The sequence below is a fragment of the Protopterus annectens genome, chromosome 11.part0, assembly GCF_019279795.1.
Source record: "Protopterus annectens isolate FY-2018-M chromosome 11.part0, PAN1.0, whole genome shotgun sequence".
NCBI lineage: Eukaryota > Metazoa > Chordata > Ceratodontiformes > Protopteridae > Protopterus > Protopterus annectens.
Genome location: NC_056745.1, coordinates 1419628156 through 1419652037, shown reverse-complemented (window position 1 = coordinate 1419652037; position 23882 = coordinate 1419628156). Strand labels below are relative to the sequence as shown.

The 23882-nt window shown below is 39.6% G+C and overlaps 1 protein-coding gene across 1 annotated transcript in view; it reads left to right on the top strand.

Moving 5' to 3' along the window:
- The window catches only part of LOC122815880 (E3 ubiquitin-protein ligase MIB2-like), a 782860-nt gene that overhangs the window by 507261 nt on the left and 251717 nt on the right, over window positions 1–23882 (top strand). The window contains exon 14 of the mRNA XM_044088707.1: window positions 6029–6253. Coding sequence (XP_043944642.1) covers window positions 6029–6253 — 225 coding nt within the window. The remainder of the gene's footprint in view (window positions 1–6028; window positions 6254–23882) is intronic.

Here is a 23882-nt window from a genome sequence, read left to right as displayed (position 1 = left end):
GCCACATTATAGCTCATTCAGATTCAGAGTTATTGTTCACAGTTTACTTAAAGAACAATTTACTGGGTATGCCATGGAATAAGCATTAGACAACTAAGAAATATTTTAGATAAAAAAAATTACTGATGCTCGTTTGAGCTTTGGCTTGTGTGTCAGTGTAAACTTTTCAGCTGTGTGTCTAGTACTTTTGATAGCACATATATATTTAGGTATATTGTTGCGATTATATTTGCACTTTAGAAGTTTCAGGAAATTTCACTTTGTGATGTCAGTCTTTATCTGTTGCTGCCTTTGTATCAGGAGATGGTAGTGGTGAGTTATATATGTACCTAGTTAATGACTTGCTATTTTACCCAGTGAGGAAGCTTCAGCAAAAGTGGTCTGGATGTGTTTGGAGGCACAAAACTTTCATCATGCATTTTTATTTCTTGGTTATTGGATACCCTCCATCTAATTTTTCCCCTCAAAATCTAAACACAAATTTGTCTGTCTCAACTCTGTTCTCACTAGTTCCACTTCCTTCTTACTTAATCTGCTTCTCTCAGGTGATATTCATCCCAATCCAGGCCCTGACACTCAACTCACTCATCTCCACTCCTGCAACTTCTTCCTGTCCTCAAATTAGTTCCAGATATTTACTACCCCAGCTACTAAAAATCTTAAAATTATAGCTCTCAGTATCCACAGTATCCAAAACAAAGTAACTGAACTCCATTCCTGGATATCACTCCGTACCCCGATATTCTCTCCATCTCAGAAACTTGGTCAAAACCTCACATATCTAATAGTGAAACCTTACCCCTGGTTATAATATCCGCCAAGATAGACCTATAAAAAAAGGTGGAGGTGTGGCTCTACTATACTCTGAACATCTCTCCCTCCACCCAGTTCCTTTCACCCCTCCTAGTTTTCACCCAGCTGAAATACTCATTGTCACCTGTAACTAAAACAAACAAACAAAAGAAAATAGCTGTTGCCACCATACATATATATATATATCCGGTAAGAACAACCCTACCCTTGAACTATTCTTTGCTTGGATCCCTCAAACCATTTCCTATGGAACCATCATTCTAGGTGATGTCAACATTGACTGGAATACTCTGTCCTCTATCTCTCCCACCACAAGCATCAACTTATATACTTTCTCACAACTTATAACCTCACCTACTTGCATTAACCAACAATCTAATACTGGCTGTGCTCTAGACTGGATTCTTACCTCCCACCTCCAACCGCTGTCATAATCCCATTACTCTACCTGACTCCCTTAGTGATCACCTCCCAACATCTATTCAGCGCCACTCCCCCCAAACATCTAAATCACACACATATAGAGACTGCTGTAACCTATCTAACTTTGACCCAAATGCATTTAATCAAACTCTCTCTTCTATCAATTGGTCTTTCCTGTTTGACCCCCCCCCCCCCTTGAAGAAGCTGTCCTAACATTTAACAGCACATTTCTCACCATTCTCAACTCCTTGGCCCCCATCAGGAAAATAAGGGTTAAAACCAACTATGTCCCTTGAATTACCAACGACTGTCCCTTTTCTGTATGACGGAGAGACTGTACTTGAAAATCCTGGCATACGCATAAAATTACTGTAAATCTCCAGCTCTATAAAGAGCTTCAAAATTTAACTAAAAAACAAATCGACCACAACAAAAAACATTTTACTTCAACCCAACCTCAAAAAATTTTGGTCCACTATCAGCAAGCTTTTATACCCAGGAAACCAATCTCCCCCAACCCTCTCCCAAACTCCTTCTCTATCAAAGCTGCCACTTTGCTGAACTCTTTCTTCATTAACTCTATGCAGAACTTATTTAAACCTAATTCTAACTCTATCCCTGACAGCTCTCCCCCACTTACCCATTCTACTCCTTTCCCCATTAAACCAATCCCCACTTCAACTATCCGATTGTTTCTCAGTAAACTTAAACCCTGCTCCCCCTCCGCTGATAACCTACCACTTTTCTGTCTTAACTTATCAGCCTCCTCCATTGCTCACCCAGTCTCTATACTTACCAATTGTTAGTGTAAGGAAAGTCTTATCCCTGCCATCTGGAAAAAGTTCTATGTTATACCCCTACACAAAGGAGAGAACTCCACTGACCCCCTCAAATTTTAGGCCCATTGCTACTCTATCCCCCCTTTCTAAACTTCTTGAAAAGCGTATACACAAACAGTTCATTTCTTATCTCACCCAAGAGAACCTCCTCACCCCCACACAACATGGTTTCTGACCTCATCACACCACTACTACAGCAGTTATATATTTTATTCATTCTATTTCTTCATCTCTTGATAATAACAAATTAGTCTCTTGCCTATTCCTCGACCTCTCTAAAGCCTTTGGCACTGTATCCCACAACCTCCTTCTCCCCAAACTAGCTTACCTCAACCTCTGTAACTCCTCTCTCAGCTGGTTCTCTAGTTACCTGTCTGATCAACTGCAATCTGTTAAATGGCTCTCTGTTACCTCCCCTTTCCTCGCTGTTTAAACTGGGGTTCCCCAAGGCTCCATCCTGGGGCCCCTCTTATTTATTATCTTTACTACCATTCCTGCCCATGTGTGTCTATATATATATATATATATATATATATATATATATATATATATATATATATATATATATAGTATATGTAATAGATGCTACTATGGCTAGCTTTATCTTCAGTGGCTTGAGAGAAACTCCTCACTAACATTTTTTAACTTTTTGTGCACCAGTGCTGTGACGGTGTCATTATTTGTAGCGAACCCGTATCTTGGTTCAAATTCCTTTAATTAATACTTATGTATCCATTATCAGTCATGTGATAATACTATAGTAGTTGATGATGGTGTAATAAATGCTTACTGTGCCACTGAGAATACTTTTATTTGCCAAACTGCAGGAAGTGGGCAGTAGTGACCAACACCTGTAATGGATGCTATTTGCAGAACAAAGCACAGTAAAAGGAATATTTTTTAAGTATTCTATACAAGAAATAAAGAACACTAACTTGCAATGAAAGAGTGTTTGGCTGTCATGAATCCTCTTCACCTTTTACCCTTTGTATTAGAGAAATGAAGCTCAGAAAATACTGATTTCATATCTCAAACAAAACATGGCTGCAGTGAATAAAGGTTGCATAGAAAAAAAGCATTTCCAAATGCCTCTGCACTCCAAAGTACAGATCAGTAATTGTATCTGTAGGATTACATTACCTTATTCATGCTCTCCTAAACTCTCTGAATACAGTGCCTTTCAGTATCTTTCTTAATTTTGTAACTATCAACTTTGGCTTGGTTCTAGGGAAATGTAGCCACTTTATTCTTCATGTAAACCTGAGCTGCATCTCTTGTGTCTATTTTAGTGAGACTTTTTTATAGTATCTGATTTGTGATTATTCAATTGGCTAAATGGTCTTTTGCTGCTGGAAAAAATAATTAAAAAAGCAATATCTGGCAAAATAAGAGAAGGGTGGTAAAATAAGGTTAGACATTTTTTAAAGGTAAGAAAATTAAATGAAGCCAGCAAGCGGAGCAAAGATAATGAATTAATCAATGCTGACAATTACCAGGAGGCCATTGAAGTAAAGGTCTGAACGTGGTGGGTATAGAAAGATCACACAGGCTGGCTATACACTACATCCCAGATTAAACACTAGCAGGAAATCCTGACCTTAAATCCAAGTCACAGGCTGTTAACATTTAGAACAGAAAATCTATATTCTAAGGGAATTATAAAGTTAAATTCAACAGTATGGTGCTTTGCACATAACAGAAGCCTGCCAAAGAATTAAAACAGCAGGCTAATTTGTACAGAGAATTTGAGAGAAAAAAACTGTACAATGCATTTAAATACTTCTGGATTATAAAAAAAACATTCTGCAGAAAACATTTAAGCTGACATACTCTTATACCAGTTTTACAAAGTGGTGTAAGCATGATTTGTGCAATAAATGCTTGCCAGTTAATTTAACAATTTATTGTGCTAAAACCAAATAATTCCCAGCTGTTGGTAGTGCAGATGGGAATGATAAGGTAAGAATAGTAAATGTCACAGTAGGCCTCTAAACTCATTTAAAAGAACATTGTCAGTTATACACTAGTTTAAGAGAAGAACAAGGTTCAGCAGGTGATTTTTGTGCTTTTGCTTAAACTAGGGTCAGTAACCCATAGTGTTATGAGTTAAAATTTACATTTCTTAAATTAATGGAATTAGATGGTTTCTGTTAAGAAATTTGAGTTTAGGTATCTGCTAAACTCGCATATTTTCAATATATTGTACATTACTGTAAGGTTACTATAATTGCTTGCACTGTCCTTGTTTAGCTTCTCTGTACTTTCTATGATTTCTGTTTTAGTTTTTTCCCATGTAGTTGTAGTCTAGGGCAAACCTGAAACAAGGTAACTTGTAACAAGTTCACCTGCAAGGTTATTATAAGTAAACATTTAAATAAAATTATCCATGGGCAGAAGGTAGCATTCTGTTTATATACATGTATGTGTAATGTATGTGATTCTGTGTGTGTGTGTGTGTGTGTGTGTGTGTGTGTGTGTGTGTGTGTGTGTGTGCTTGTATGTTTTATGGCTATCTAAGGTAAATATGGTGGAACTATTAAGATGCAGAATATAGATTACAATCTACTAGAACTATTTGTCTGTGAACCACACTAGAGATCACAAAACCTAAAAGCATCTTTTTTTTTTTCAGGGGGAGCATCCAATGTGCAGCATCCTCATGCCCCCTGCTACTAATGTACTGAAAGTCAAACATATCGTGATCTTGGGGGGGGGGGGTGAAATACCCAATGTAGCTCAAGCTCAGTGTTTCCTGCACAATAGCATACTGAGTTTGTGTGGTACCCATGATTTATGTCACTGTCTGTCTCTAAACCCCCCCCCCCCACACACACACACACACACACACACACACACACACAAAACAACAGATAAATGTGCATTGGTGTTTGAGTGTTTGTATGAAGACTAAAAAGGTGTAAAAGAAAAAAAAAAGAACATTTATGACTTTGCCTTAGTTGTTGTATAATAACTTTTCCACATTAAACATACTACTACAGTATCTCTCTCTCAAAAAGGGTAATTGTTTTGTGGAAATTACAGTGTTTAATTTCCATGAACATGTAAAATCCCCAGTAATGCTTAGTTATCCCAAGTGTCATACTTACAGATGTTAACTTTTTCATGCATTGCCAAACACTGTTAGACGAAGTAATCAACATATAATAAAATTAGACTTTAAAAAGTTGTAATTGTGTTATTTATTGAATAATCAGAATATTACATACCATTGACACTTGCCTCAAAATATGAACAATACAGGTGGGGGTGGGGTCTCCAGGGGTGGGTCGTATCTGTTATTTTGCTTGTGCTGAAACATTACTAGTGTTGACTAAGGTGAGAAATCCACCCTTCCTGTCTTGTGGTTTATTGCTTGAATAGAAGATTTGATGGATTCAGATGTTAGTAAGCATATTATTTACTACCTATTTTGACTTTACGTATTGTTTTCCCGTTTAAAATGAACACTATAAGACTATAATGTAAGCTGAACTTATCAGTTTTAAATTTGCCTTTGGTTGCTAGGGTGCTGTGATATGTGGTATCACCATAAACAAGTTGTATGGCTCCATAACTGTCAACTGTAGATTTTCATAGAGCGACCAGATTTTTGCCTCATACATTTAATATTTTATTCATAAAATTTGTGGCTTTCTGGCAAATCATTAAAGATTGAAGTCAATTAATAATCACTGGCATTTGAGTTTCAGACTTTGTCCTTCAGAAAATGCATACTAACACAAAACCTTTTATTCTAGCAACTTTCTAAGTTTATAAGAGTAATATTTAAAATCTGTTCCTTTGTTTAGGCCTTTGTTCCTTATTATTTTTGGCTTTGCCTGGATTTTTTTTCACTAAGAAGTTGAGAGGTGTGAATGGAACCAAGTGAAAGAATTGAAACAGAAAATGATATTTAGAATAAGACTGAACTTTTCTTAATCCTTACATGCTAGGGCTGCTGCAATAAAAATGCACGCAACAACCAAGGGCAGACATCCCTCATGCTTGCGGCATGCCAAGGCCATGCTGAGACTGCTTTCCTCTTGGTCAGAGAGAACAGCAACATAAACGTACAAGATGAAGATGGGAATACAGCCCTTCACCTTCTTCTCCAAAAGCCGGAACTCTTCTCCGAGGCAAAGCACCAACTGGAATCTGACAACATGCTACTTCAAATTGTACGTATTCAATATTTTTTCAAGCACCTGTAATATAATTCATGAAAAATTCACTGTCATTCTTTTGTCATATCTGATGCCATACTATTTTTAATATATTTATGCCACTTTAGGCCATGAACGCGAGCGTCTGTGGTTTGCTGCATTGAGAACATCAGTGCATTTCTTCTTCCCCAGCCCCCTACTACGTGTATCAAACATCTGCAGATCAAACTTGCATAACAGAAATGTACTGTGGTTGTTCAGTCTTCCATTCCCAGGTTTCAAATTGTGGGTACTGGTAGATACCCATTCCATGAAAGTCCATGACCAAAAATTTTACTTTTTTAGATCTCATATGTTCTTAAACAGGAAAACCAACCATTCTTATCCAGTTGAACTCTAGTGTTTTCCTAAGACAGATTTGTCAATATTTCAGTCCTGGGTACTGACAGATGCTTAATCTGGCAAATAATGAAGGAAATCATGTATGCTTACATCTCTTCAGAAATGAATAAAGCAATCTATAATTGCCTTCAAAATCCACCTAGCATCTTTGTGCAGATCTGGTTGTCTCCCCACCACAGTATATGGAATTATCTTCTAGAGCTATAATTGTTGTCTGGGCTAGAAACATGTCACATTTCACTGAGACTTTACCAAAAAGTGAAGTAATCTCTCAGATTTGCATACTATTTTTATTTATAATGCATTCCTGTTGGACATTGAATAGCACGGTCATGATCTGGTAGTTTTTTAATACATTTGAGACATTTTTAACATGCCATATATGTAACCCCACTTTGAAAAATTCTGCTAATTCCATTCAGCAATTTTCTTCTGTAAGGTTATTTCTCAAGATAATCATGAAATTATTTGTTTGGAGCAATTTACATAACACTGTTGTAATTTACAATGTATGCCGTATTAAGTTCTACAGTACAAATAGAAATTTTGGGGCAACAGTGTCATTGCCAGAATTGTCTACCTACAATATGTATGTCAAATATTGTTTCACCGTTTCTCTGTTTTTCACTATTTTGACCACAGATTAATGTAGGATGGGTTTCACAGACAGATGCTGTACACCTCACAGTGTTAAATTTTGAAGAAGTTACAACATGAAAAGCCGGATAGCTATTCAGACATATAGCTGACATAGAGTAGCATCAGCAGTCCATATAAAGAACTACATAAGTAAAGAGAAGTGCATTGCTATCTGAAAATCAGTGCTAAGCAACTCTGTGGCTGCGCAGTGCTACAGTGAGGCATGTGATTACATTAACATGTACCACAAATGAATGCACGCTAGCAGAGCTAAGCCACAGCGTGCTGACACACATGACAGCACTGCATAGCTGCATCTCATGTGCGGTATGTGATTGCATTAACTTGTGGCACAATGGATGCAGGCTAGCAGAGCTAAGCCACAGCGTGCTGACACACATGATGTAGCACTGCATAGCTGCATCTCATGCTCATCCGATACAAGAAGGACAGCGCAACAGGCGGCAGAGTGTGGATAAACAGCAAAGTGCTAAGCGTGTTCATCATATCAATGGGGTGGGAAATGGGTAAATAGGAAAGGGAAGTACAGCAAGTATGGATGAACACAAACAGATCTATAAGCTATAAATGGTGAGAGGGAGGGGTAATTTTTTTCCCAGGGGAAAGACAACCTTTTATAATATGTATTAAAGTATTTGAAGAACTTAGGGCTGACTGAGGATGAGATTGAGAGGGAAGGTTGGTTAGCAGGGTTTGTGAGGCAAACATCAAACACAGACTCAGGCAGGGGTGGTAGGCATACAAAAAAGATGGGATGGCAGTGGATGGATGTAGACATACTGAGGCTGGATAAGTGGTGATACTGAGGATTTGACAATGGCTGAGAAATGGGGAATGACACATTAAAGGAGGGAAAACACCAGGAAGGGAATATGTATCACTTACCTGGGTGGCAGATGGTAGGGTCTATATTACATGATCAAACTTTTAAAAGTTTGAACGTCATATGGTCGATCCCATATGATCAAACTTTTAAAAGTTTGAATGTTTCAGCAGAGATCTCCATACAGTACGGAATGGGAAGATTTCCCTTTCCTGCACTGTAGTTCGATCGGCGTTGATATATTTAAAGAGCGGGGGTGGGGGTGCAGGGGGGCTTGCTCCCTACTTAAAACATTCAGGTAGGTTTTTTCTGTGTTTTTTTTTTTTTTATCAAATTTTCAAACTTTTAAAAGTTCGATCATATGGTGTTGACCATATGATGTTCAAACTTTTAAAAGTTCGATCATCTAATATAGACGCCAGATGTTATGGGCTGACTGCTTCTCCTGAGACACCATTACTGGGACCTATCAGTTGTCTGATACTATGACACGCACTAGAAGGCACTCCATTTTGTGAAGGTGGGTGTTCAGTTGCCATTACACCTTAGCAACCACTACTCTCTATGACTGATGCTTCTAGGCCTAGGCAGACTCCTCTGGACCACTTTCAAGAGAGGAGGCTTTGCTTCCTTTCTGAAAATAGTGTGCACAAGTGACCCCTCTAAGTTGCCAACAGCAAGAGAACCATTGTGCTTCTGTTAAAATGCAGACATGGCATTGACTGTTGACCCAGTGTTTGAGTCATTGAACCGGAGATATCAAGATGACTGTGGACTTACTTCCTCCACTTCCATAACTGGAGCTGCAGAAGGGTGACACTATGGGAAAACAATATTTCATGCATATGCTACAAGTACAGTCATAGTCAGAGAGTGGACTGGCACATGTACCATACATATCCTACTATTGACATAATTGTTCCCACCTTCTGCAATATGCACCCATGTTAAGCTGGTGATTCTCTGCAGCTGGAAAAAAGCTGTACTGGTAAGTATACATGTAAAACAGTTAAGCCCACAGAAGAGAATAGTACAAAAAAATGTCTGTAATACATGTCTGTCTGTCTCTCTACCCAATCTCTGCCTCACCCTAACAAAACAAGACAGTATAGTACTGCATTGGATCACTGTACTATATCACCACTGGAAAACAATGAGTATACTGCAAAGTGTCCATATAAAACAATTAAGACAGCAAAACAGTAGGATATAAAACATGTTTACAGTATGTCTGTCTCTATCTCCTGGACTTTTGCTTCCCACTGATCGAGGTCATTGCAATACTACCTCAGATCACTATGGTGTACTGGCTCCAGGAAAGAGGGTATGTGCTTCTAAGTATGTATATGTATGTGTAGATATATATATTAGCACACACACACAAACACACCACACATGACTTGTTTGTCTTATGATCAAACTGTACAAAAGTTCAAGCATTTTAACATACCAAAAAAGAAATCGAATCATAACTATTCCCAAAAAAATTCAAACCACAAAGATTAAAAAACAAAACAAGCAAAAAAAAAAAAGCTTCATTTTGCAAGGGGTGAAGCCTCCCACTACATGCACTCTCTACACCCCCTGCTAATTATAGTAACATAAAGAATGCACTACAGTGGGAAAAGGGTAAATTCTCAGTCCCCATTGTACTTCAGTCTTACACATTTAAATTACGGCAACATTCAGAATGTTGCTTTTAAACTCTTTAGCTAGCAGTTCAAGCTTTGAAGATTTGATAGTTCAAACATTTGAACTGCATCTCTCTCTCTCTCTCTCTATATATATATATATATATATGTATTATAAGCACTTACACGAGTGCATGGATCATGCTATCCCTAATAGAACCAAGATGTGATCTTCCAAAAAAAAAGGAAGCCAATCTGGTGGTCCTGTGCCATAAACAAACTCTACAACAGAAGAAAGAAACTGTTGCAAAAAAGAGTAAAATCCCATGACTGGAGGAACTCTCTGGTCAACCTCAGTAAGAAGCTGAGATCCCTCATAAAATCCTCCAAAGCTAGTTATGAAAACAAAATTGCCACTGACTCTAAAGACAACCACAAAGCATTCTATAGCTATGTCAAGAATCTCAGTGGGAACACTCAGATCTGCTCTGAGTTACAGCACAATGGCACTAAATATACAGAACCAACTGATATTGCCAACATCCTAGCAGATAGGTTCAGTGCTAACTTACCCCCCTCTCATCCCCTAGTGGGGCCATCTCTATACCGGAAGAATGCAAAGTTCCTATAATCACAGCTGCACAGGTAAAAAACACACTCTCCAAAGCCAAGAACACAGCATCCATGGGACCTGACAATATCCCAGGCTGCGTTCTACACAAACTACAGAATGAACTGGCACCCTACCTAAGTACCATGTTCAGTCATAGCCTCACCTCAGGCTTTGTACCCACTGAATGGCACACCATGATGGTTATCCCACTCCACAAAGGGGGAGCCATGATGGACCCCGGGAACTTCCTCCCCATTAGCCTGATGAGCCAGGTCTGCAAGGCCATGGAACGTATCATCGTGGAACTCGTAAACAAAGACATTGGTAATCTCCAAACTCTGGACCCTACCCAGTTTGGATTTGTAAAAGGCAGATCATGTCTCCTAAATCTGATTGACTTCTTTGAAGCAGTCACCAAAGCCATAGATGACGGCAAAATGGTTCACACAACTTATCTAGATCTCGCCAAGGCTTTCGACACCATCCACCACTCTGGAATTATAGATAAGCTCACTAAACTAGGTATAAATCCCTATGTCACAAGATGGGTTGCCAACTGGCTCATGGACAGAACCCACACTGTGAAAGTAGCAGATTCCAAATCCGACTTCAGACTAGTGACAAGTAGAGTACCACAGGGTTCATTCCTGGGTCCTCTCCTGTTTGGCATCTACTTCTCTGAAGTGCAGGCTAACACAGAAGGTCTTTGGCTAACAAAGTTTGCAGATGACTGCAAACTAGGAGCCATAATCAAAACTCCTAACGATGTGGACAAACTACAAAAGGGCCTCACTGAGACAAATACCTGGTGTCAAAGCCATGGTCTGAAGCTCAATGCCAAAAAGTGTATTGTCATCCCCTTTGGTAAAAACTCTGTACCCATGAACTACCACATAGCTGGTAGTCTACTTAATGCCGAAAATGTGATGAGACCTTGGGACACAGGTGGACAGTAGTCTCTCCTTTGATAATCACATCACCACAGTGGTCAGGAAATCCTTCTACATGGCTCATCTCATCACAAAAGGATTCTCATCCAGAAAAAAAGAGGTCATTGTTCCCCTCTACTCATCACTCATTAGACCCATTATAGAGTACAACGCCCCTTTTGGTATGTACCTCACAAGACATCTACAACTGGAAAGACCACAGAAATACCTCACAAAGAGGATTACTGGCCTCAAACAGATGCCCTATGCAGACCGTCTCAAAAAACTACAGCTTTACTCCATCGCATATCGCCTACTCGGGGGGTGATCTCTGCCTAACATACAAAGCTATGTCAAACCCAGAGCTGTTGGACATGCTCTACTTAAAGAAATCCCAATCCCTCTGAGCTACATGCTCTAGGGACCTAAACCTTGTCACCACAATAAACAGAACATGCTGGAGGGATAGATTCCTGTCCCAGAGACTTCCCATACTCTGGAACAGACTACCTGTCTAATTCAAACAGAGCTCCTCATTAGCACTCTTCAAGAAAAATCTTGATGATTGGATGGGAAATGGGAAATTCACCCCAGAGATCACTTCTGTGGCTCTGCTCAACAGGGGCACAGGAAAATAATTTTCTTGGGTGGCGAAAGCCAGGGTACATTTTTTGGCTAGGCTTATATAGGCCCTAGGGCCAATAGCCTAGTACCTACCTATGAACCTATATACATACACTTAGAAGACATGAGTACAGAAAAATAATTACAGTACATTTCTGTCTCTTTGTCTAAACCTCTGCCTGTCAATGCTGAATCAGGTCAGAGTGGTGCCATCACTGTTTACCAGAATGGTTAATGCCAGTGGCATCACTTGTCATCCTGACCAACTCATTCCAAGCGTCTACCTTCCACAGTAGGTCATCCTACTGGCCCAGCAGGCACTCCTCAAAATTCCTGTGATGAAGGAATAAAAAAATCTTGCTCTTACAAGTATTGGAGCCCAGCATTCTGCAGTACCTTAAGTAGCACTGGCCACTATCTCACTTCCAGTCAGGGAACAAAGTGTTAGCCTTGTGGTCATAGATGCACTTTTGTGGATCATGTGTCACGAACATACTGCTGCACCTTGGGGTTACTACATATCCCTAGCACTCCACCATCATGCCAAGAATGGATATAACACTGCATTATGGTGCTATGGATGTACACACGCTGTGTGTCTGAGCAGACATGTAGGCTCACAGAATTAAAGAGTGTGTCTTGCTTAGTAAAATACCTCAGCAAGAACAACACAGCCTGTGGTATATGGCAGCCAAATTGAGACAGATGTTGCAACATATGTATGAGTGGGCTGTATGCCAGCCACACTTAGACAGATGTATGTATAACTGTGATGTATGCCAGCCACACCGAGCCAAATGTTGTAATGTGTGTGTAACTGGGGTGTATGCCACCCACACTGAGACAGATGTTGTAATGTGTGTATAACTATAGTGTATGCCAGCCACACTGAGACAGATGTATGTATATCTGGGGTGTATGCCAGCCACACAGAGACAGATGATGTAATGTATGTACAACTGGGGTGTATGCCAGCCACACTGAGACAGATGTAATGTATGCATAACTGGGGTGTATGCCAGCCACACTGAGACAGATGTTGTAATGTATGTATGTATGACTGGGGTGTATGCTAGCCACACTGAGACAGTTGTAATGTATGTATAACTGGGGTGTATGCCAGCCACACTGAGACAGATGTATGGATAACTGGGGTGTATGTCGGTCACACTGAGACAGATGTAACATGTGTATGCCTGTGGAGTATGCTAGCCACACTGAAACAGGTGCTATAAATGTATATCTGGGGTGTATGCCAGCCAGACAGAGACATATGTAATGTGTGTATAACTATAGTGTATGCCAACCACACTGAGACAGATGTATGTATATCTGAGGTGTATGCCAGCAACACACAGACAGGTGTATGTATAACTGGGGTGTATGCCAGCCACAATGAGGCAAATGTATGTGTATCTAGGGTGTATGCCAGCCACACTGAGACATATGTTATAATGTATGTATGACTGGAGTATATGCCAGCCACACTGAGACAGATGTAAGGTATGTATAACTGGGGTGTATGCTAGCCACACTGAGACAGATGTTGTAATGTATCTATAACAGGGGTGTATACTAGCCACACTGAGACAGATTTTATGTATAACTGGGGTGTATGCCAGGCACACTGGGACAGATGTATGGATAACTGGCGTGTATGCCAGCCACGCTGGGACAGATGTATGTATAACTGGGGTGTATGCTAGCCACACTGAGACAGATGTATGTATGTCTGGCATGTATGCCAGCCACATTGAGACATGTTGTAATGTACGTATAACTGGTATGTATGTCAGCCACACCGAGACAGATGTAACGTATGTATAACTGGAATGCATGCTAGCCACACTAAGACAGATGTTGTAATGTATGTATGACTGGCGTGTATGCCAGCCACACTGAGACAGATGTAACGTATGTATGACTGGGGAGTATGCTAGCCCCACTGAGACAGGTGTTAACTATGTATATCTGGGGTGTATGCCAGCCAAACTGTGACAGATTTTATGCATAACTGGGCTGTATGCAAGCCACACTGAGACAGATGTTGTAACGTATGTATAACTGGGGTGTATGCCAACTACACTGAGACAAATGTATGTATAACTGGGGTGTATGCTAGCCATACTGAGACAGATGTATGTATGACTGGCGTGTATGCCAGCCACATTGAGACATGTTGTAATGTATATATAACTGGTGTGTATGCCAGCCACATTGAGACATGTTGTAATGTACATATAACTGGTGTGTATGCCAGCCACACTGAGACAGATGTAAGGTATGTATAACTGGGATGTATGCTAGCCACACTGAGACAGATGTTGTAATGTATGTATGACTTGTGTGTATGCCAGCCACACTGAGACAGATGTATATGCTGGCCACACTGAGATAGGTGTTAACTATGTATATCTGGGGTGTATGCCAGCCACACAGAGACAAATGTAATGTGTGTATAACTGTAGTGTATGCCAGCCACACTGAGACAGATGTATGTATATCTGGGGTGTATGCCAGCCACACAGAGACAGCTGTTGTAATGTATGTATAACTGGAGTGTATGCTGGCCACACTGAGACAGATGTAATGTATGTATAACTGGGGTGTATGCTAGCCACACTGAGGCAAGTGTATATATGACTGGCATGTATGCCAGCCACATTGAGACATGTTCTAATGTACATATAACTGGTATGTATGCCAGCCACACTGAGACAGGTGTAAGGTATGTATAACTGGGGTGTATGCTAGCCACATTTAGACAGATGTAACGTATGTATAACTGGGGTATCTGACAGCCACACTGAGACAGATGTATGTATAACTGGAATGTATGCCAGCTATACTGAGACAGCTTTATCATATGTATAACTGGAGTGTATGCCAGCCACACTGAGATGTTGTGATGTATGTGCAACTGGGGTATATGCCAGCCACATTGAGACATCTTGTAACATATATATAACTGGTGTCTATGCCAGCCACACTGCGACAAATGTTGTAATGTGTGTATAACTTGGGTGTATGCCAGCCACACTGAGACAGATGTTGTAATGTATACATAACTAGGATGTATGCCAGCCACACTGAGACAGATGTATGTATAACTGGGGTGTATAAGAAATTAACTAATTACAAAAATCACTAAATTAATTATAATATATTCCTATATGCATATAACACACATAAAATATAAAACCCATAAAATATAGTATAAAACCATTTTTCATCTTATTTCTTTCTGTTTTGTAACTAGCATTGACTTAATGGTCAGTGCATTATCCAGCCCTGGTTTCATATCAGCTCTTCGCTTAATTATCCAAGTGCATTACCTATTCTCTAAAGCATTATTCAAGTCCCCACCTCTAATCTGTTTATATATTATATCTATTACTCTAAATTAAAAACTATGTCCGTTTCCATTTTCCATTATATGCTTACTTAAAGTATTACTTTCTATTTTCCTGCATATACTTGACTTATGCTCTATAATACGGTCCTTGAGTTTTCTGCTGCTTTTGCCAACAGAGAAACATGAACACAGTATACAATTTATTTATTTTTATTTATTTATTTATTTTTTATTTAACATTTGTTGACCGGGAATGTCCGACTAGGTTCCACAGAGCCTGTTTTCAGCGGAGGCCCGGGGAGAAATGCTCCAGATGCATGTCTTTGGAATGTGGGAGGAAACCGGAGTACCCGGAGGAAACCCACGCGAACACAGGGAGAACATGCAAACTCCACACAGAAGGCACCCCAGCCGAGAATCGAACCGGAGAACCTCTTGCTGTGAGGTGACAATGTTAACCACTGCACCACTGTGCCGCCCAAGTACACTATATTTTCTGTATTACATGTTGCCATACTATTAAATACAACATTTTCTTTAGTTAATGGATGAAGAAATTAAGTAGTGTCATTTTTAAGAATATCATCACAAGTACAAGTTATACAGGAGAAGATACCCATTTTTAAGCTACTCTGCCTTCCCTTATTCTACTTTGGAAAATCTTTATAACATAGTTTGTTTCAGATTCTGAGCATTTTTATATGCAAAGAAAGGTCTACTTTCCAATATTTGGTGTATTTCTGGCATAGCCATCAAAATGCCCCAATTTTTCTCTATTACTTTCTTTACCTGCCAAGTTCTTAAATTATATGTTGTTAGATATCTTATTACTTCTGTTTTACATACATTCAATTGTGGGCTTTGTTACCTAATATTAAATGCCACTATATTATTATCTCTTGTGGCTTCAAAAGTTTCATTTACATATTGGTTTACCATTCTATACGAATAACCCCTTTCTAAAAATTCAGTGGCCATATCATCTAGTTGTTTTGTACAAACCTCATCATTAGTATTCAACCTACTTACCCTTAACATTTGAGATTGTATTATTCCTTTAAATATATGCGGTGGATGTATACTGTTCTTATGTACCTACCTACTAACCTGTACTTCTTTTTTATGTACACTAGTCTCAATACGTTCACCTTTTCTTTCTATAGTTACATCCAAAAAGGATATCTTTTTTGGTGAACCAACTATTTTAAACTGGAAAAAAAGATGTAGTACTCTCTAAATATCATACAGAATTTCTCAGTGTTTCCTCAGTGCCTTTCCACACCAAAAAACAATCTTCTACAAATCTGCCATAATATAATATGTTACTCCCGTCATTTTCTGCAACAAACATCATGTTCTTTTCCCATTGATGCATTGCTAGGTTAGCATAGGTGTTAGTCACTGCTGTACCTGTGGCTACACCCGTTATCTGTAGACACGGTTCCTCATTAAACAAAAACACGTTCTTTATTAGAACTATGACTAATAGATGGCATATATTCTCTATCTCTCCCGCTTGTATGTCTGTTTCCTCATTTAGGAAACTATGAATTGCCTCTATCCCAAATTCATTGGGTATAACAGTAAAGAGGGAATCTACATTTAATGTAGCAAAAATAAATTCTACTTTACCATTAGATATATGCCAATTCTTTAGTTTTTGTAAAAATCAGTAGTATCTTTTAAGTAGCTATTACATAAAGGCAGATATTTGCTTAAACTTTCCTGAAGGTACACCGATACCGGTTCTGTAATCTACCACCTTCCTGATACTATTGGTCTCATGGGGGGGGGGGGGGTTTGGGGTTACTGATTTTTGCAGTTTCGGTATACCATACATAATTATATAATCAGTATTTTAGGACATGACACTGTAAAAAGTTAAACAGTTCTATTGATAAACCATTATTAAACTGCATGTCATAAGTTGCCATATTGTACTCACTAATACACACTTTTATCTCTTGAAAAGTATTTTTTTTTATTTTTTTCATCCTGCAGAAATGTGTACATAACAGTCACATAGTCATATTTATCCATTAAAACTATTGATCCCCCTTATTGGCCTGCTTAATTACTATTTGATCACTCATCATTAATTGCTGTAACCCTCTACTCTCTTGGCTCATCCAATTATAGTATTTATTTTCAAAATTTTTAACATACAGTTGCCTTAATTCATTTTCACAGATATCATGAAATGCCGTAACTATAGGGTAGCTAGTTGGTATAAACACACTTTTTCTTTTACATACATCATTTAAACTAATACTTTGACCTTCTTTAAAGATTAATTTTAAATTAATTCTTCTAGCAAACTTTTTAAAATCTGTTAAAGCATCAAGAATGGTGTCCAGGTAAGTAGGTATGAACTTCATTCCCTTTTGGTAATAATCCCTGGGATTCATGAAGCTCGGCGCAAGGACGGCGGTAGGCTTGCGCCGACAGTGCGGCATGAAGATGGCACAGTAGCGCCAAATGCATATTTATGAAGGCGTGCTGCCGCCACAGCCACGTGCACAGGAAAGGAGCGCAAGTGCATAAGGCGTGTCGAAGTGCCGCACGGAGGCGTGGAAATGCCAGCTGTCGACGTGCAACCTAAAATGCTTGCATATAACAAGTTGCAAGATAGTAATCACATCTGTCAGTGTCCGTGGATACTGAAATGTATGCAAAGCATGCAAGAAAGTTCCTGTGAACACAAAATGAAGAAGCAAACACAAATGCACTGTAGGGAATAACGGGTCCCTATCCTGCGAACAAATGACATGGAAGACCATGTGGCCGTAGTCCAACGCAGTGTAGATAGCTATACCAAGTGGAAGTGAAACTCATCATATGTTAGCGAGCCGCTAGTAGGTACGTCCAGCCCAATGGTGAGGGTCACCAGCTGACCCATAATGTGAGGGAGGGTACACATCTGGGCAGATGTGTCCATAACAAAATACATGATAAATGTACATATCTAGCGACCATATGTCCGAATCATATCCCACAAGGCATGTAATAGTCACATACAAAAGGTATGTCTGCATTTCACATACCAAATGTGATGGGAAATAGAATAAGCATGTAAACGAAACAGAAGGAGCATATAAACAGCTACAACAATAAGGAAACATGTAGGCTGAAAGGAACAGTATTATCCGTACCGTCGACTGTGGGGACATGTTGTCCAGTACAGTTGGATATGTGTATGGAATATATCCCATCCTGGACATAGGAAAAGGTGGCATCCTACCAATGAGTAGAACAGTCTGCCAAAATCCGGAAATCAGCGGTACAAGCCGAACTTGTCAGGATGTGTCACAGTTTAACAGGTAGTACCCGGGTATGCCAACCATGTAATGAAAGTTAAGTATGGGAGTGTATTTATGTGTGTGAGGTATAGCATGTGGAAAGCAAACATGGCAGGGTAGTCCACACAACCATACAGGTACCCGACACATGTAGGGTATTCAATGTGTTACTTTGGCCGTGTCATGGGCCAACAACCAAAGCAGTGATGTATGGGGTGTGAGGAATCTGTGTGTGGGGGGGGATGGGTAATGGTACAATCCTCCAAGGCGATACTGTGTCGTATGCAGAATAGGTGTACCGGAGGTGTATGAGGGAGCAGCGGGTGAAGCTGAAAGAAACACAAACACATGTATAAACAGCTGCAATACAACCAGACAGGCCATACTGTAGAAAACAGTTCCACAAACATATGAATATTGAAATGTGTGATACAAATGTATAGACATGTCACCGGCACATACCCACAGATTGGTCCTGATGGAACTGGCCATAACAAATGCAACACACCTGGATGCATAATGGACTATCCAGCATCCCCTCCACATCACACAACCTGCTCCCTTACCTGAATGTCCACCAAATCCAGCCATACTTGGCCTACTGGTTTGGTGCAGCCACAGCTACACATAGTGACCACTGCGCATATGTAGTAGGTAGTGTCACCCTAGGCAATTGCAGGATTGTACACTATGTATCCCTTGCATGTAAAACTCCCAGCACATGTTTGTAAAGCCAGAAAAATGTTCGGTATTCGTCTTGTTTTGGACCGGTCCAATTTTTGGGATATCCCTTATGGGATACATAACCTGTATAAACATTAGAATGGAAGACACGAAGTCCAGTCCTGTAGATATCTGGACACAAGTTGGAATGTGCATTAGAGGTGCATGACACTGTCCAGCCCTAAGTGGTCATGCATAACCTACTACCCAGAATCAAACACCTGCCCGTGATGCACGTGTCCCGACACAAATAAGTGGGAGAATATATTGCACACATCCGCATAGTGGCACATGGTATAAGGGTGATGAAGGCACTGACGTAAACAGGATACCCCTGATCCACTGTGTGAGGGACAATTAATGTGTGTGTAGGTGTGACCTGACCAACAATGGTACAATGCCAAATGTCTTGTGACCGTAGGGAATAACTATGCACCATACTGCATGTAACAGTTGCCGAAAGCGGTCACGTCAGGATAGAACAAATGTAATTCGTACAAGAAACAGGCAAACAACAAAAGTGCCAAAGGTATAAGGCTTACAGCTAGGAAAAAAATGACTGTTTTAAACCTGCAGTGACCGTGGCTATGTGTTGGGCCAAACAATCTGGTGTCCTGACAAAAGACATTGCAAATGGCAAATATCCTGGGATTGTAGGACATAATCATGTCCCATATGTTATGTAATAGTAGCAGAAAATAATTATTGCAGTATCTACAATACCTAAATGTTACAAGAAACAGAATAAGCAAATAAACCGCTACAACAATAGGCTTTAATGTAGGCAAATAAGTAAAGTTCTCTCCATTGTACTGACCATGGGTATGTGTCGGCTTGTAAAACCTGGTGTGTTCGGAAAATGTCCCATCTTGGCCATTTGAAAAGGTGCCAACCCTAGTCACCGGAATACAGCACACCCGTACGTATGACAATGTCAACGATACCAATGGTCAGAGCATTTGCACAATAACTGGCCAGACCCTTAAAAACTCACAAAGCCAGTGCCCTTTGGGGGAAAGGTGTTGAATGAGAATGACTACTTACAACAATGAAGAGTACTAGATGCATTTAACTGCAGACAATCAGTAGTATTACGAATCTGTCAACATGTTCCAAGTTAATAGTACTAATATGGTAGAAGTGTCCGTGATTGTCTCTGAGTTGTCATAGCCTTGTCCCTGTCACTGTAGACATGAGTCCCAGAGTATCAGAGTATCAGAGAGGTCTGTACACAGAAGTAGACCAACCAACTGTCCCAGCTGTTGACAAGACTATTGCATACCTGTAGTGATTTCATAACAGATGTCCAGAATAATAGTCATTGTATGTATAAATGAATGAAATAGTCAAATGGGAAGGGAAACCCCCCCCCCAACCTGCATTATGTAGTGGAACCACTCCCTGCCCTAAATTATGTAGCGCCGACCCAATAATGTGGTCAGAGGTGCCCAAACACCTGTGTCTGTAAACACAGGTAGAATGTTAAACTCTGGACTAACTCTGTCCATGTGCTACGTCTGATCTTTGAACAGCGCCAGGGCAGTGCTGGTCAGCAGTCGGCCGAGCCTAAACCTGGACCAGCACATGAAAACCCTGAAATCCGTGAGTAGACTCACAGCAACGGGTCCAAAGCAGTAGGAAACAGGGAATGTCCTAATTGTAGTACTGCGGTTTTCCCAGCAGGAGAATGGATGCCTGCTGTGTAAGGGAAGCGGTGAGGCGTATGTCAGAGTAGCTATGAACCATGGGTATACATATAAATGAGCCAGAACACCAACAGTGTAGTGGTTACAGCATCCGCTCAACATAAAGGCATTCCCGGTGCAAGTACGACTATAGCACATATTAATTGTGTAATGAATGCCTCTGTGCTGTAAAGCCAACAGTTATACATGTAAAGGTGACTGTGTTTGCATGGGTCCGTTAACCGGATTCCATCAAAGTGATACTGTCATAAGGAATAAGGCACATGTAATCCTAAAGACGTGCCTGTAAACATATGTAACTCAGAATAAGTAGATGCAAGTAGGCCTGCGTGGGTGTATGCAGCTATTAGCATAGCAAATGTATGTTGTCTTCTACAGCTATAACTTTCATATATATATATATATATATATATATATATATATATATATATATATATATAGTTAGATGTAACAGAAATACGCAATTATATCGCTACATATATATCTATATATACACACACACACACACACATATATATGTATATATATATATATATATATATATATATATATATATATATATATATAGATATGTTAGGAATGCTGAAAGACGAAAGCAAACCTAAGGGTTGTGAAGGGAATCCAGAGCAAGTTAGGAATTATGAAGTGCTTGCAGCGTATGTCACATAAAGCTGCACAAGTGTGGGTAGAGCACCGCTCTCCACACCAGAGGTAGGGCTATACCAGTGGCCATACCATCGTTAAAGTGCTACGTCAACATTGTAAACAGACGGAATGTAGGACATGTTGCGACCACCTACACTTGTAACCCACAAATCGTTCATAATCCATAACACCAGGAAAGGCACGTATGTGCGAATATGAATGGATGGTGAGCCTGTGAATACACGAGGCGGTACAAAATGTATGTAGGGCCCCAACGCTCATGAGAGGGCAATGTGTAAAGATGTGTCATGGCTGCGATATCAGGTGTATAATGTCTGTTATGCGGGGAAACTCAACACGGGTGTGCAGGAGAAACCATGGATATGTGAGTATGGACACAGGAGTGATAGGGTATGTTGCGCCGGGTGCAATGGAGTGGCCCATGGAGGTCAGCTAGTACTAGGGTTACCACCTTTTCAAATGCTCAAAGTGGGACATTTTCTGTAGAAATGTCAGATTTGCAGGACAAAACATACCCATGACCAGTACAAAGGATAGAAGTTCACCTTTTTGCCAAAATAAAAGCTTGTTTGTGTAGCATTTGAGTTGCTTATGCTATTTCATATAACATTTAGGTATTTCAGATAAAAAATAACTGTTTTATGAAACTATGAAAGAAAACTTAGGAAATATTTCCGTACAAAAATCTCTGGACATCTGCCATTTTTTCAGTTTTTTCGCAGGACACAATTGCCCAAAGAGGGACGGTCTGTCACAAAGTGAGACAGGTGGTAACCCTAGCTAGTACGTAGTTGCGATTCCCAGATAGAGCGTCATTTGCGTGGAGACATCCGTGAATGGGTGTATCATTGTCGGACATTGTGCATCAGGTCTGGCAGCCCGGCACGTAAAACATATACGTCACCCATGAGCGGAATGGAGTTCTGCTGTGACAACCCCAAACCGGGAAAAGCAGAAAGACAAAACTACATGAAGACAACAATTTGTCGATGTACAGTCACAGTAACACAAACACACATCCTATCAACAGTAATAATATGAATGTGTACAGAAACAAACACAGTAGCAGGAATAATAGGCTGCGCATACGAGGAATAGGTCGAATGACACTATCACAACCCAGTTAGCAGCGGCACCCCAAACATGAAAAACCTGCAACATCTGTCCACTGCATAACGTGCAATATACTGAGCACAAGTTCATCAGAGTGAAGTGTCTGTGTCAGAATGACTAAGGCAATAGTATGCTGTTGAAGCTGGGATAAAACTAATACGCATGTGTAAGTGTCCATGTCCGGGAAATGTATAGGTTAACGGACACACAGATGTATATATAGATAAAAACGTATATATACACATAGCTATAATAATTTACATATACATATATATCCATACGAATATATATATATATATATATATATATATATATATATATATATATATATACATACATACATGCACACACAAGGATATACTATGGATATATATAGATATATATATATATATATATATATATATATATATATATACACAAACAACAAGTAGTGATATATACACATACATACGAAACAAACTATATGTCAGTGTAGATATACACATTCACATAAATAGGTTACTTCACAGCAATTAGAGGTAACATATTTACAGCCCGGGCATTTGTGACTGGGAGGTCATAAGGAATAAGGCACATGTAATCCTAAAGACGTGCCTGTAAACATATGTAACTCAGAATAAGTAGATGCAAGTAGGCCTGCGTGGGTGTATGCAGCTATTAGCATAGCAAATGTATGTTGTCTTCTACAGCTATAACTTTCATATATATATATATATATATATATATATATATATATATATATATATATATAGTTAGATGTAACAGAAATACGCAATTATATCGCTACATATATATCTATATATACACACACACACACATATATATGTGTATATATATATATATATATATATATATATATATATAGATATGTTAGGAATGCTGAAAGACGAAAGCAAACCTAAGGGTTGTGAAGGGAATCCAGAGCAAGTTAGGAATTATGAAGTGCTTGCAGCGTATGTCACATAAAGCTGCACAAGTGTGGGTAGAGCACCGCTCTCCACACCAGAGGTAGGGCTATACCAGTGGCCATACCATCGTTAAAGTGCTACGTCAACATTGTAAACAGACGGAATGTAGGACATGTTGCGACCACCTACACT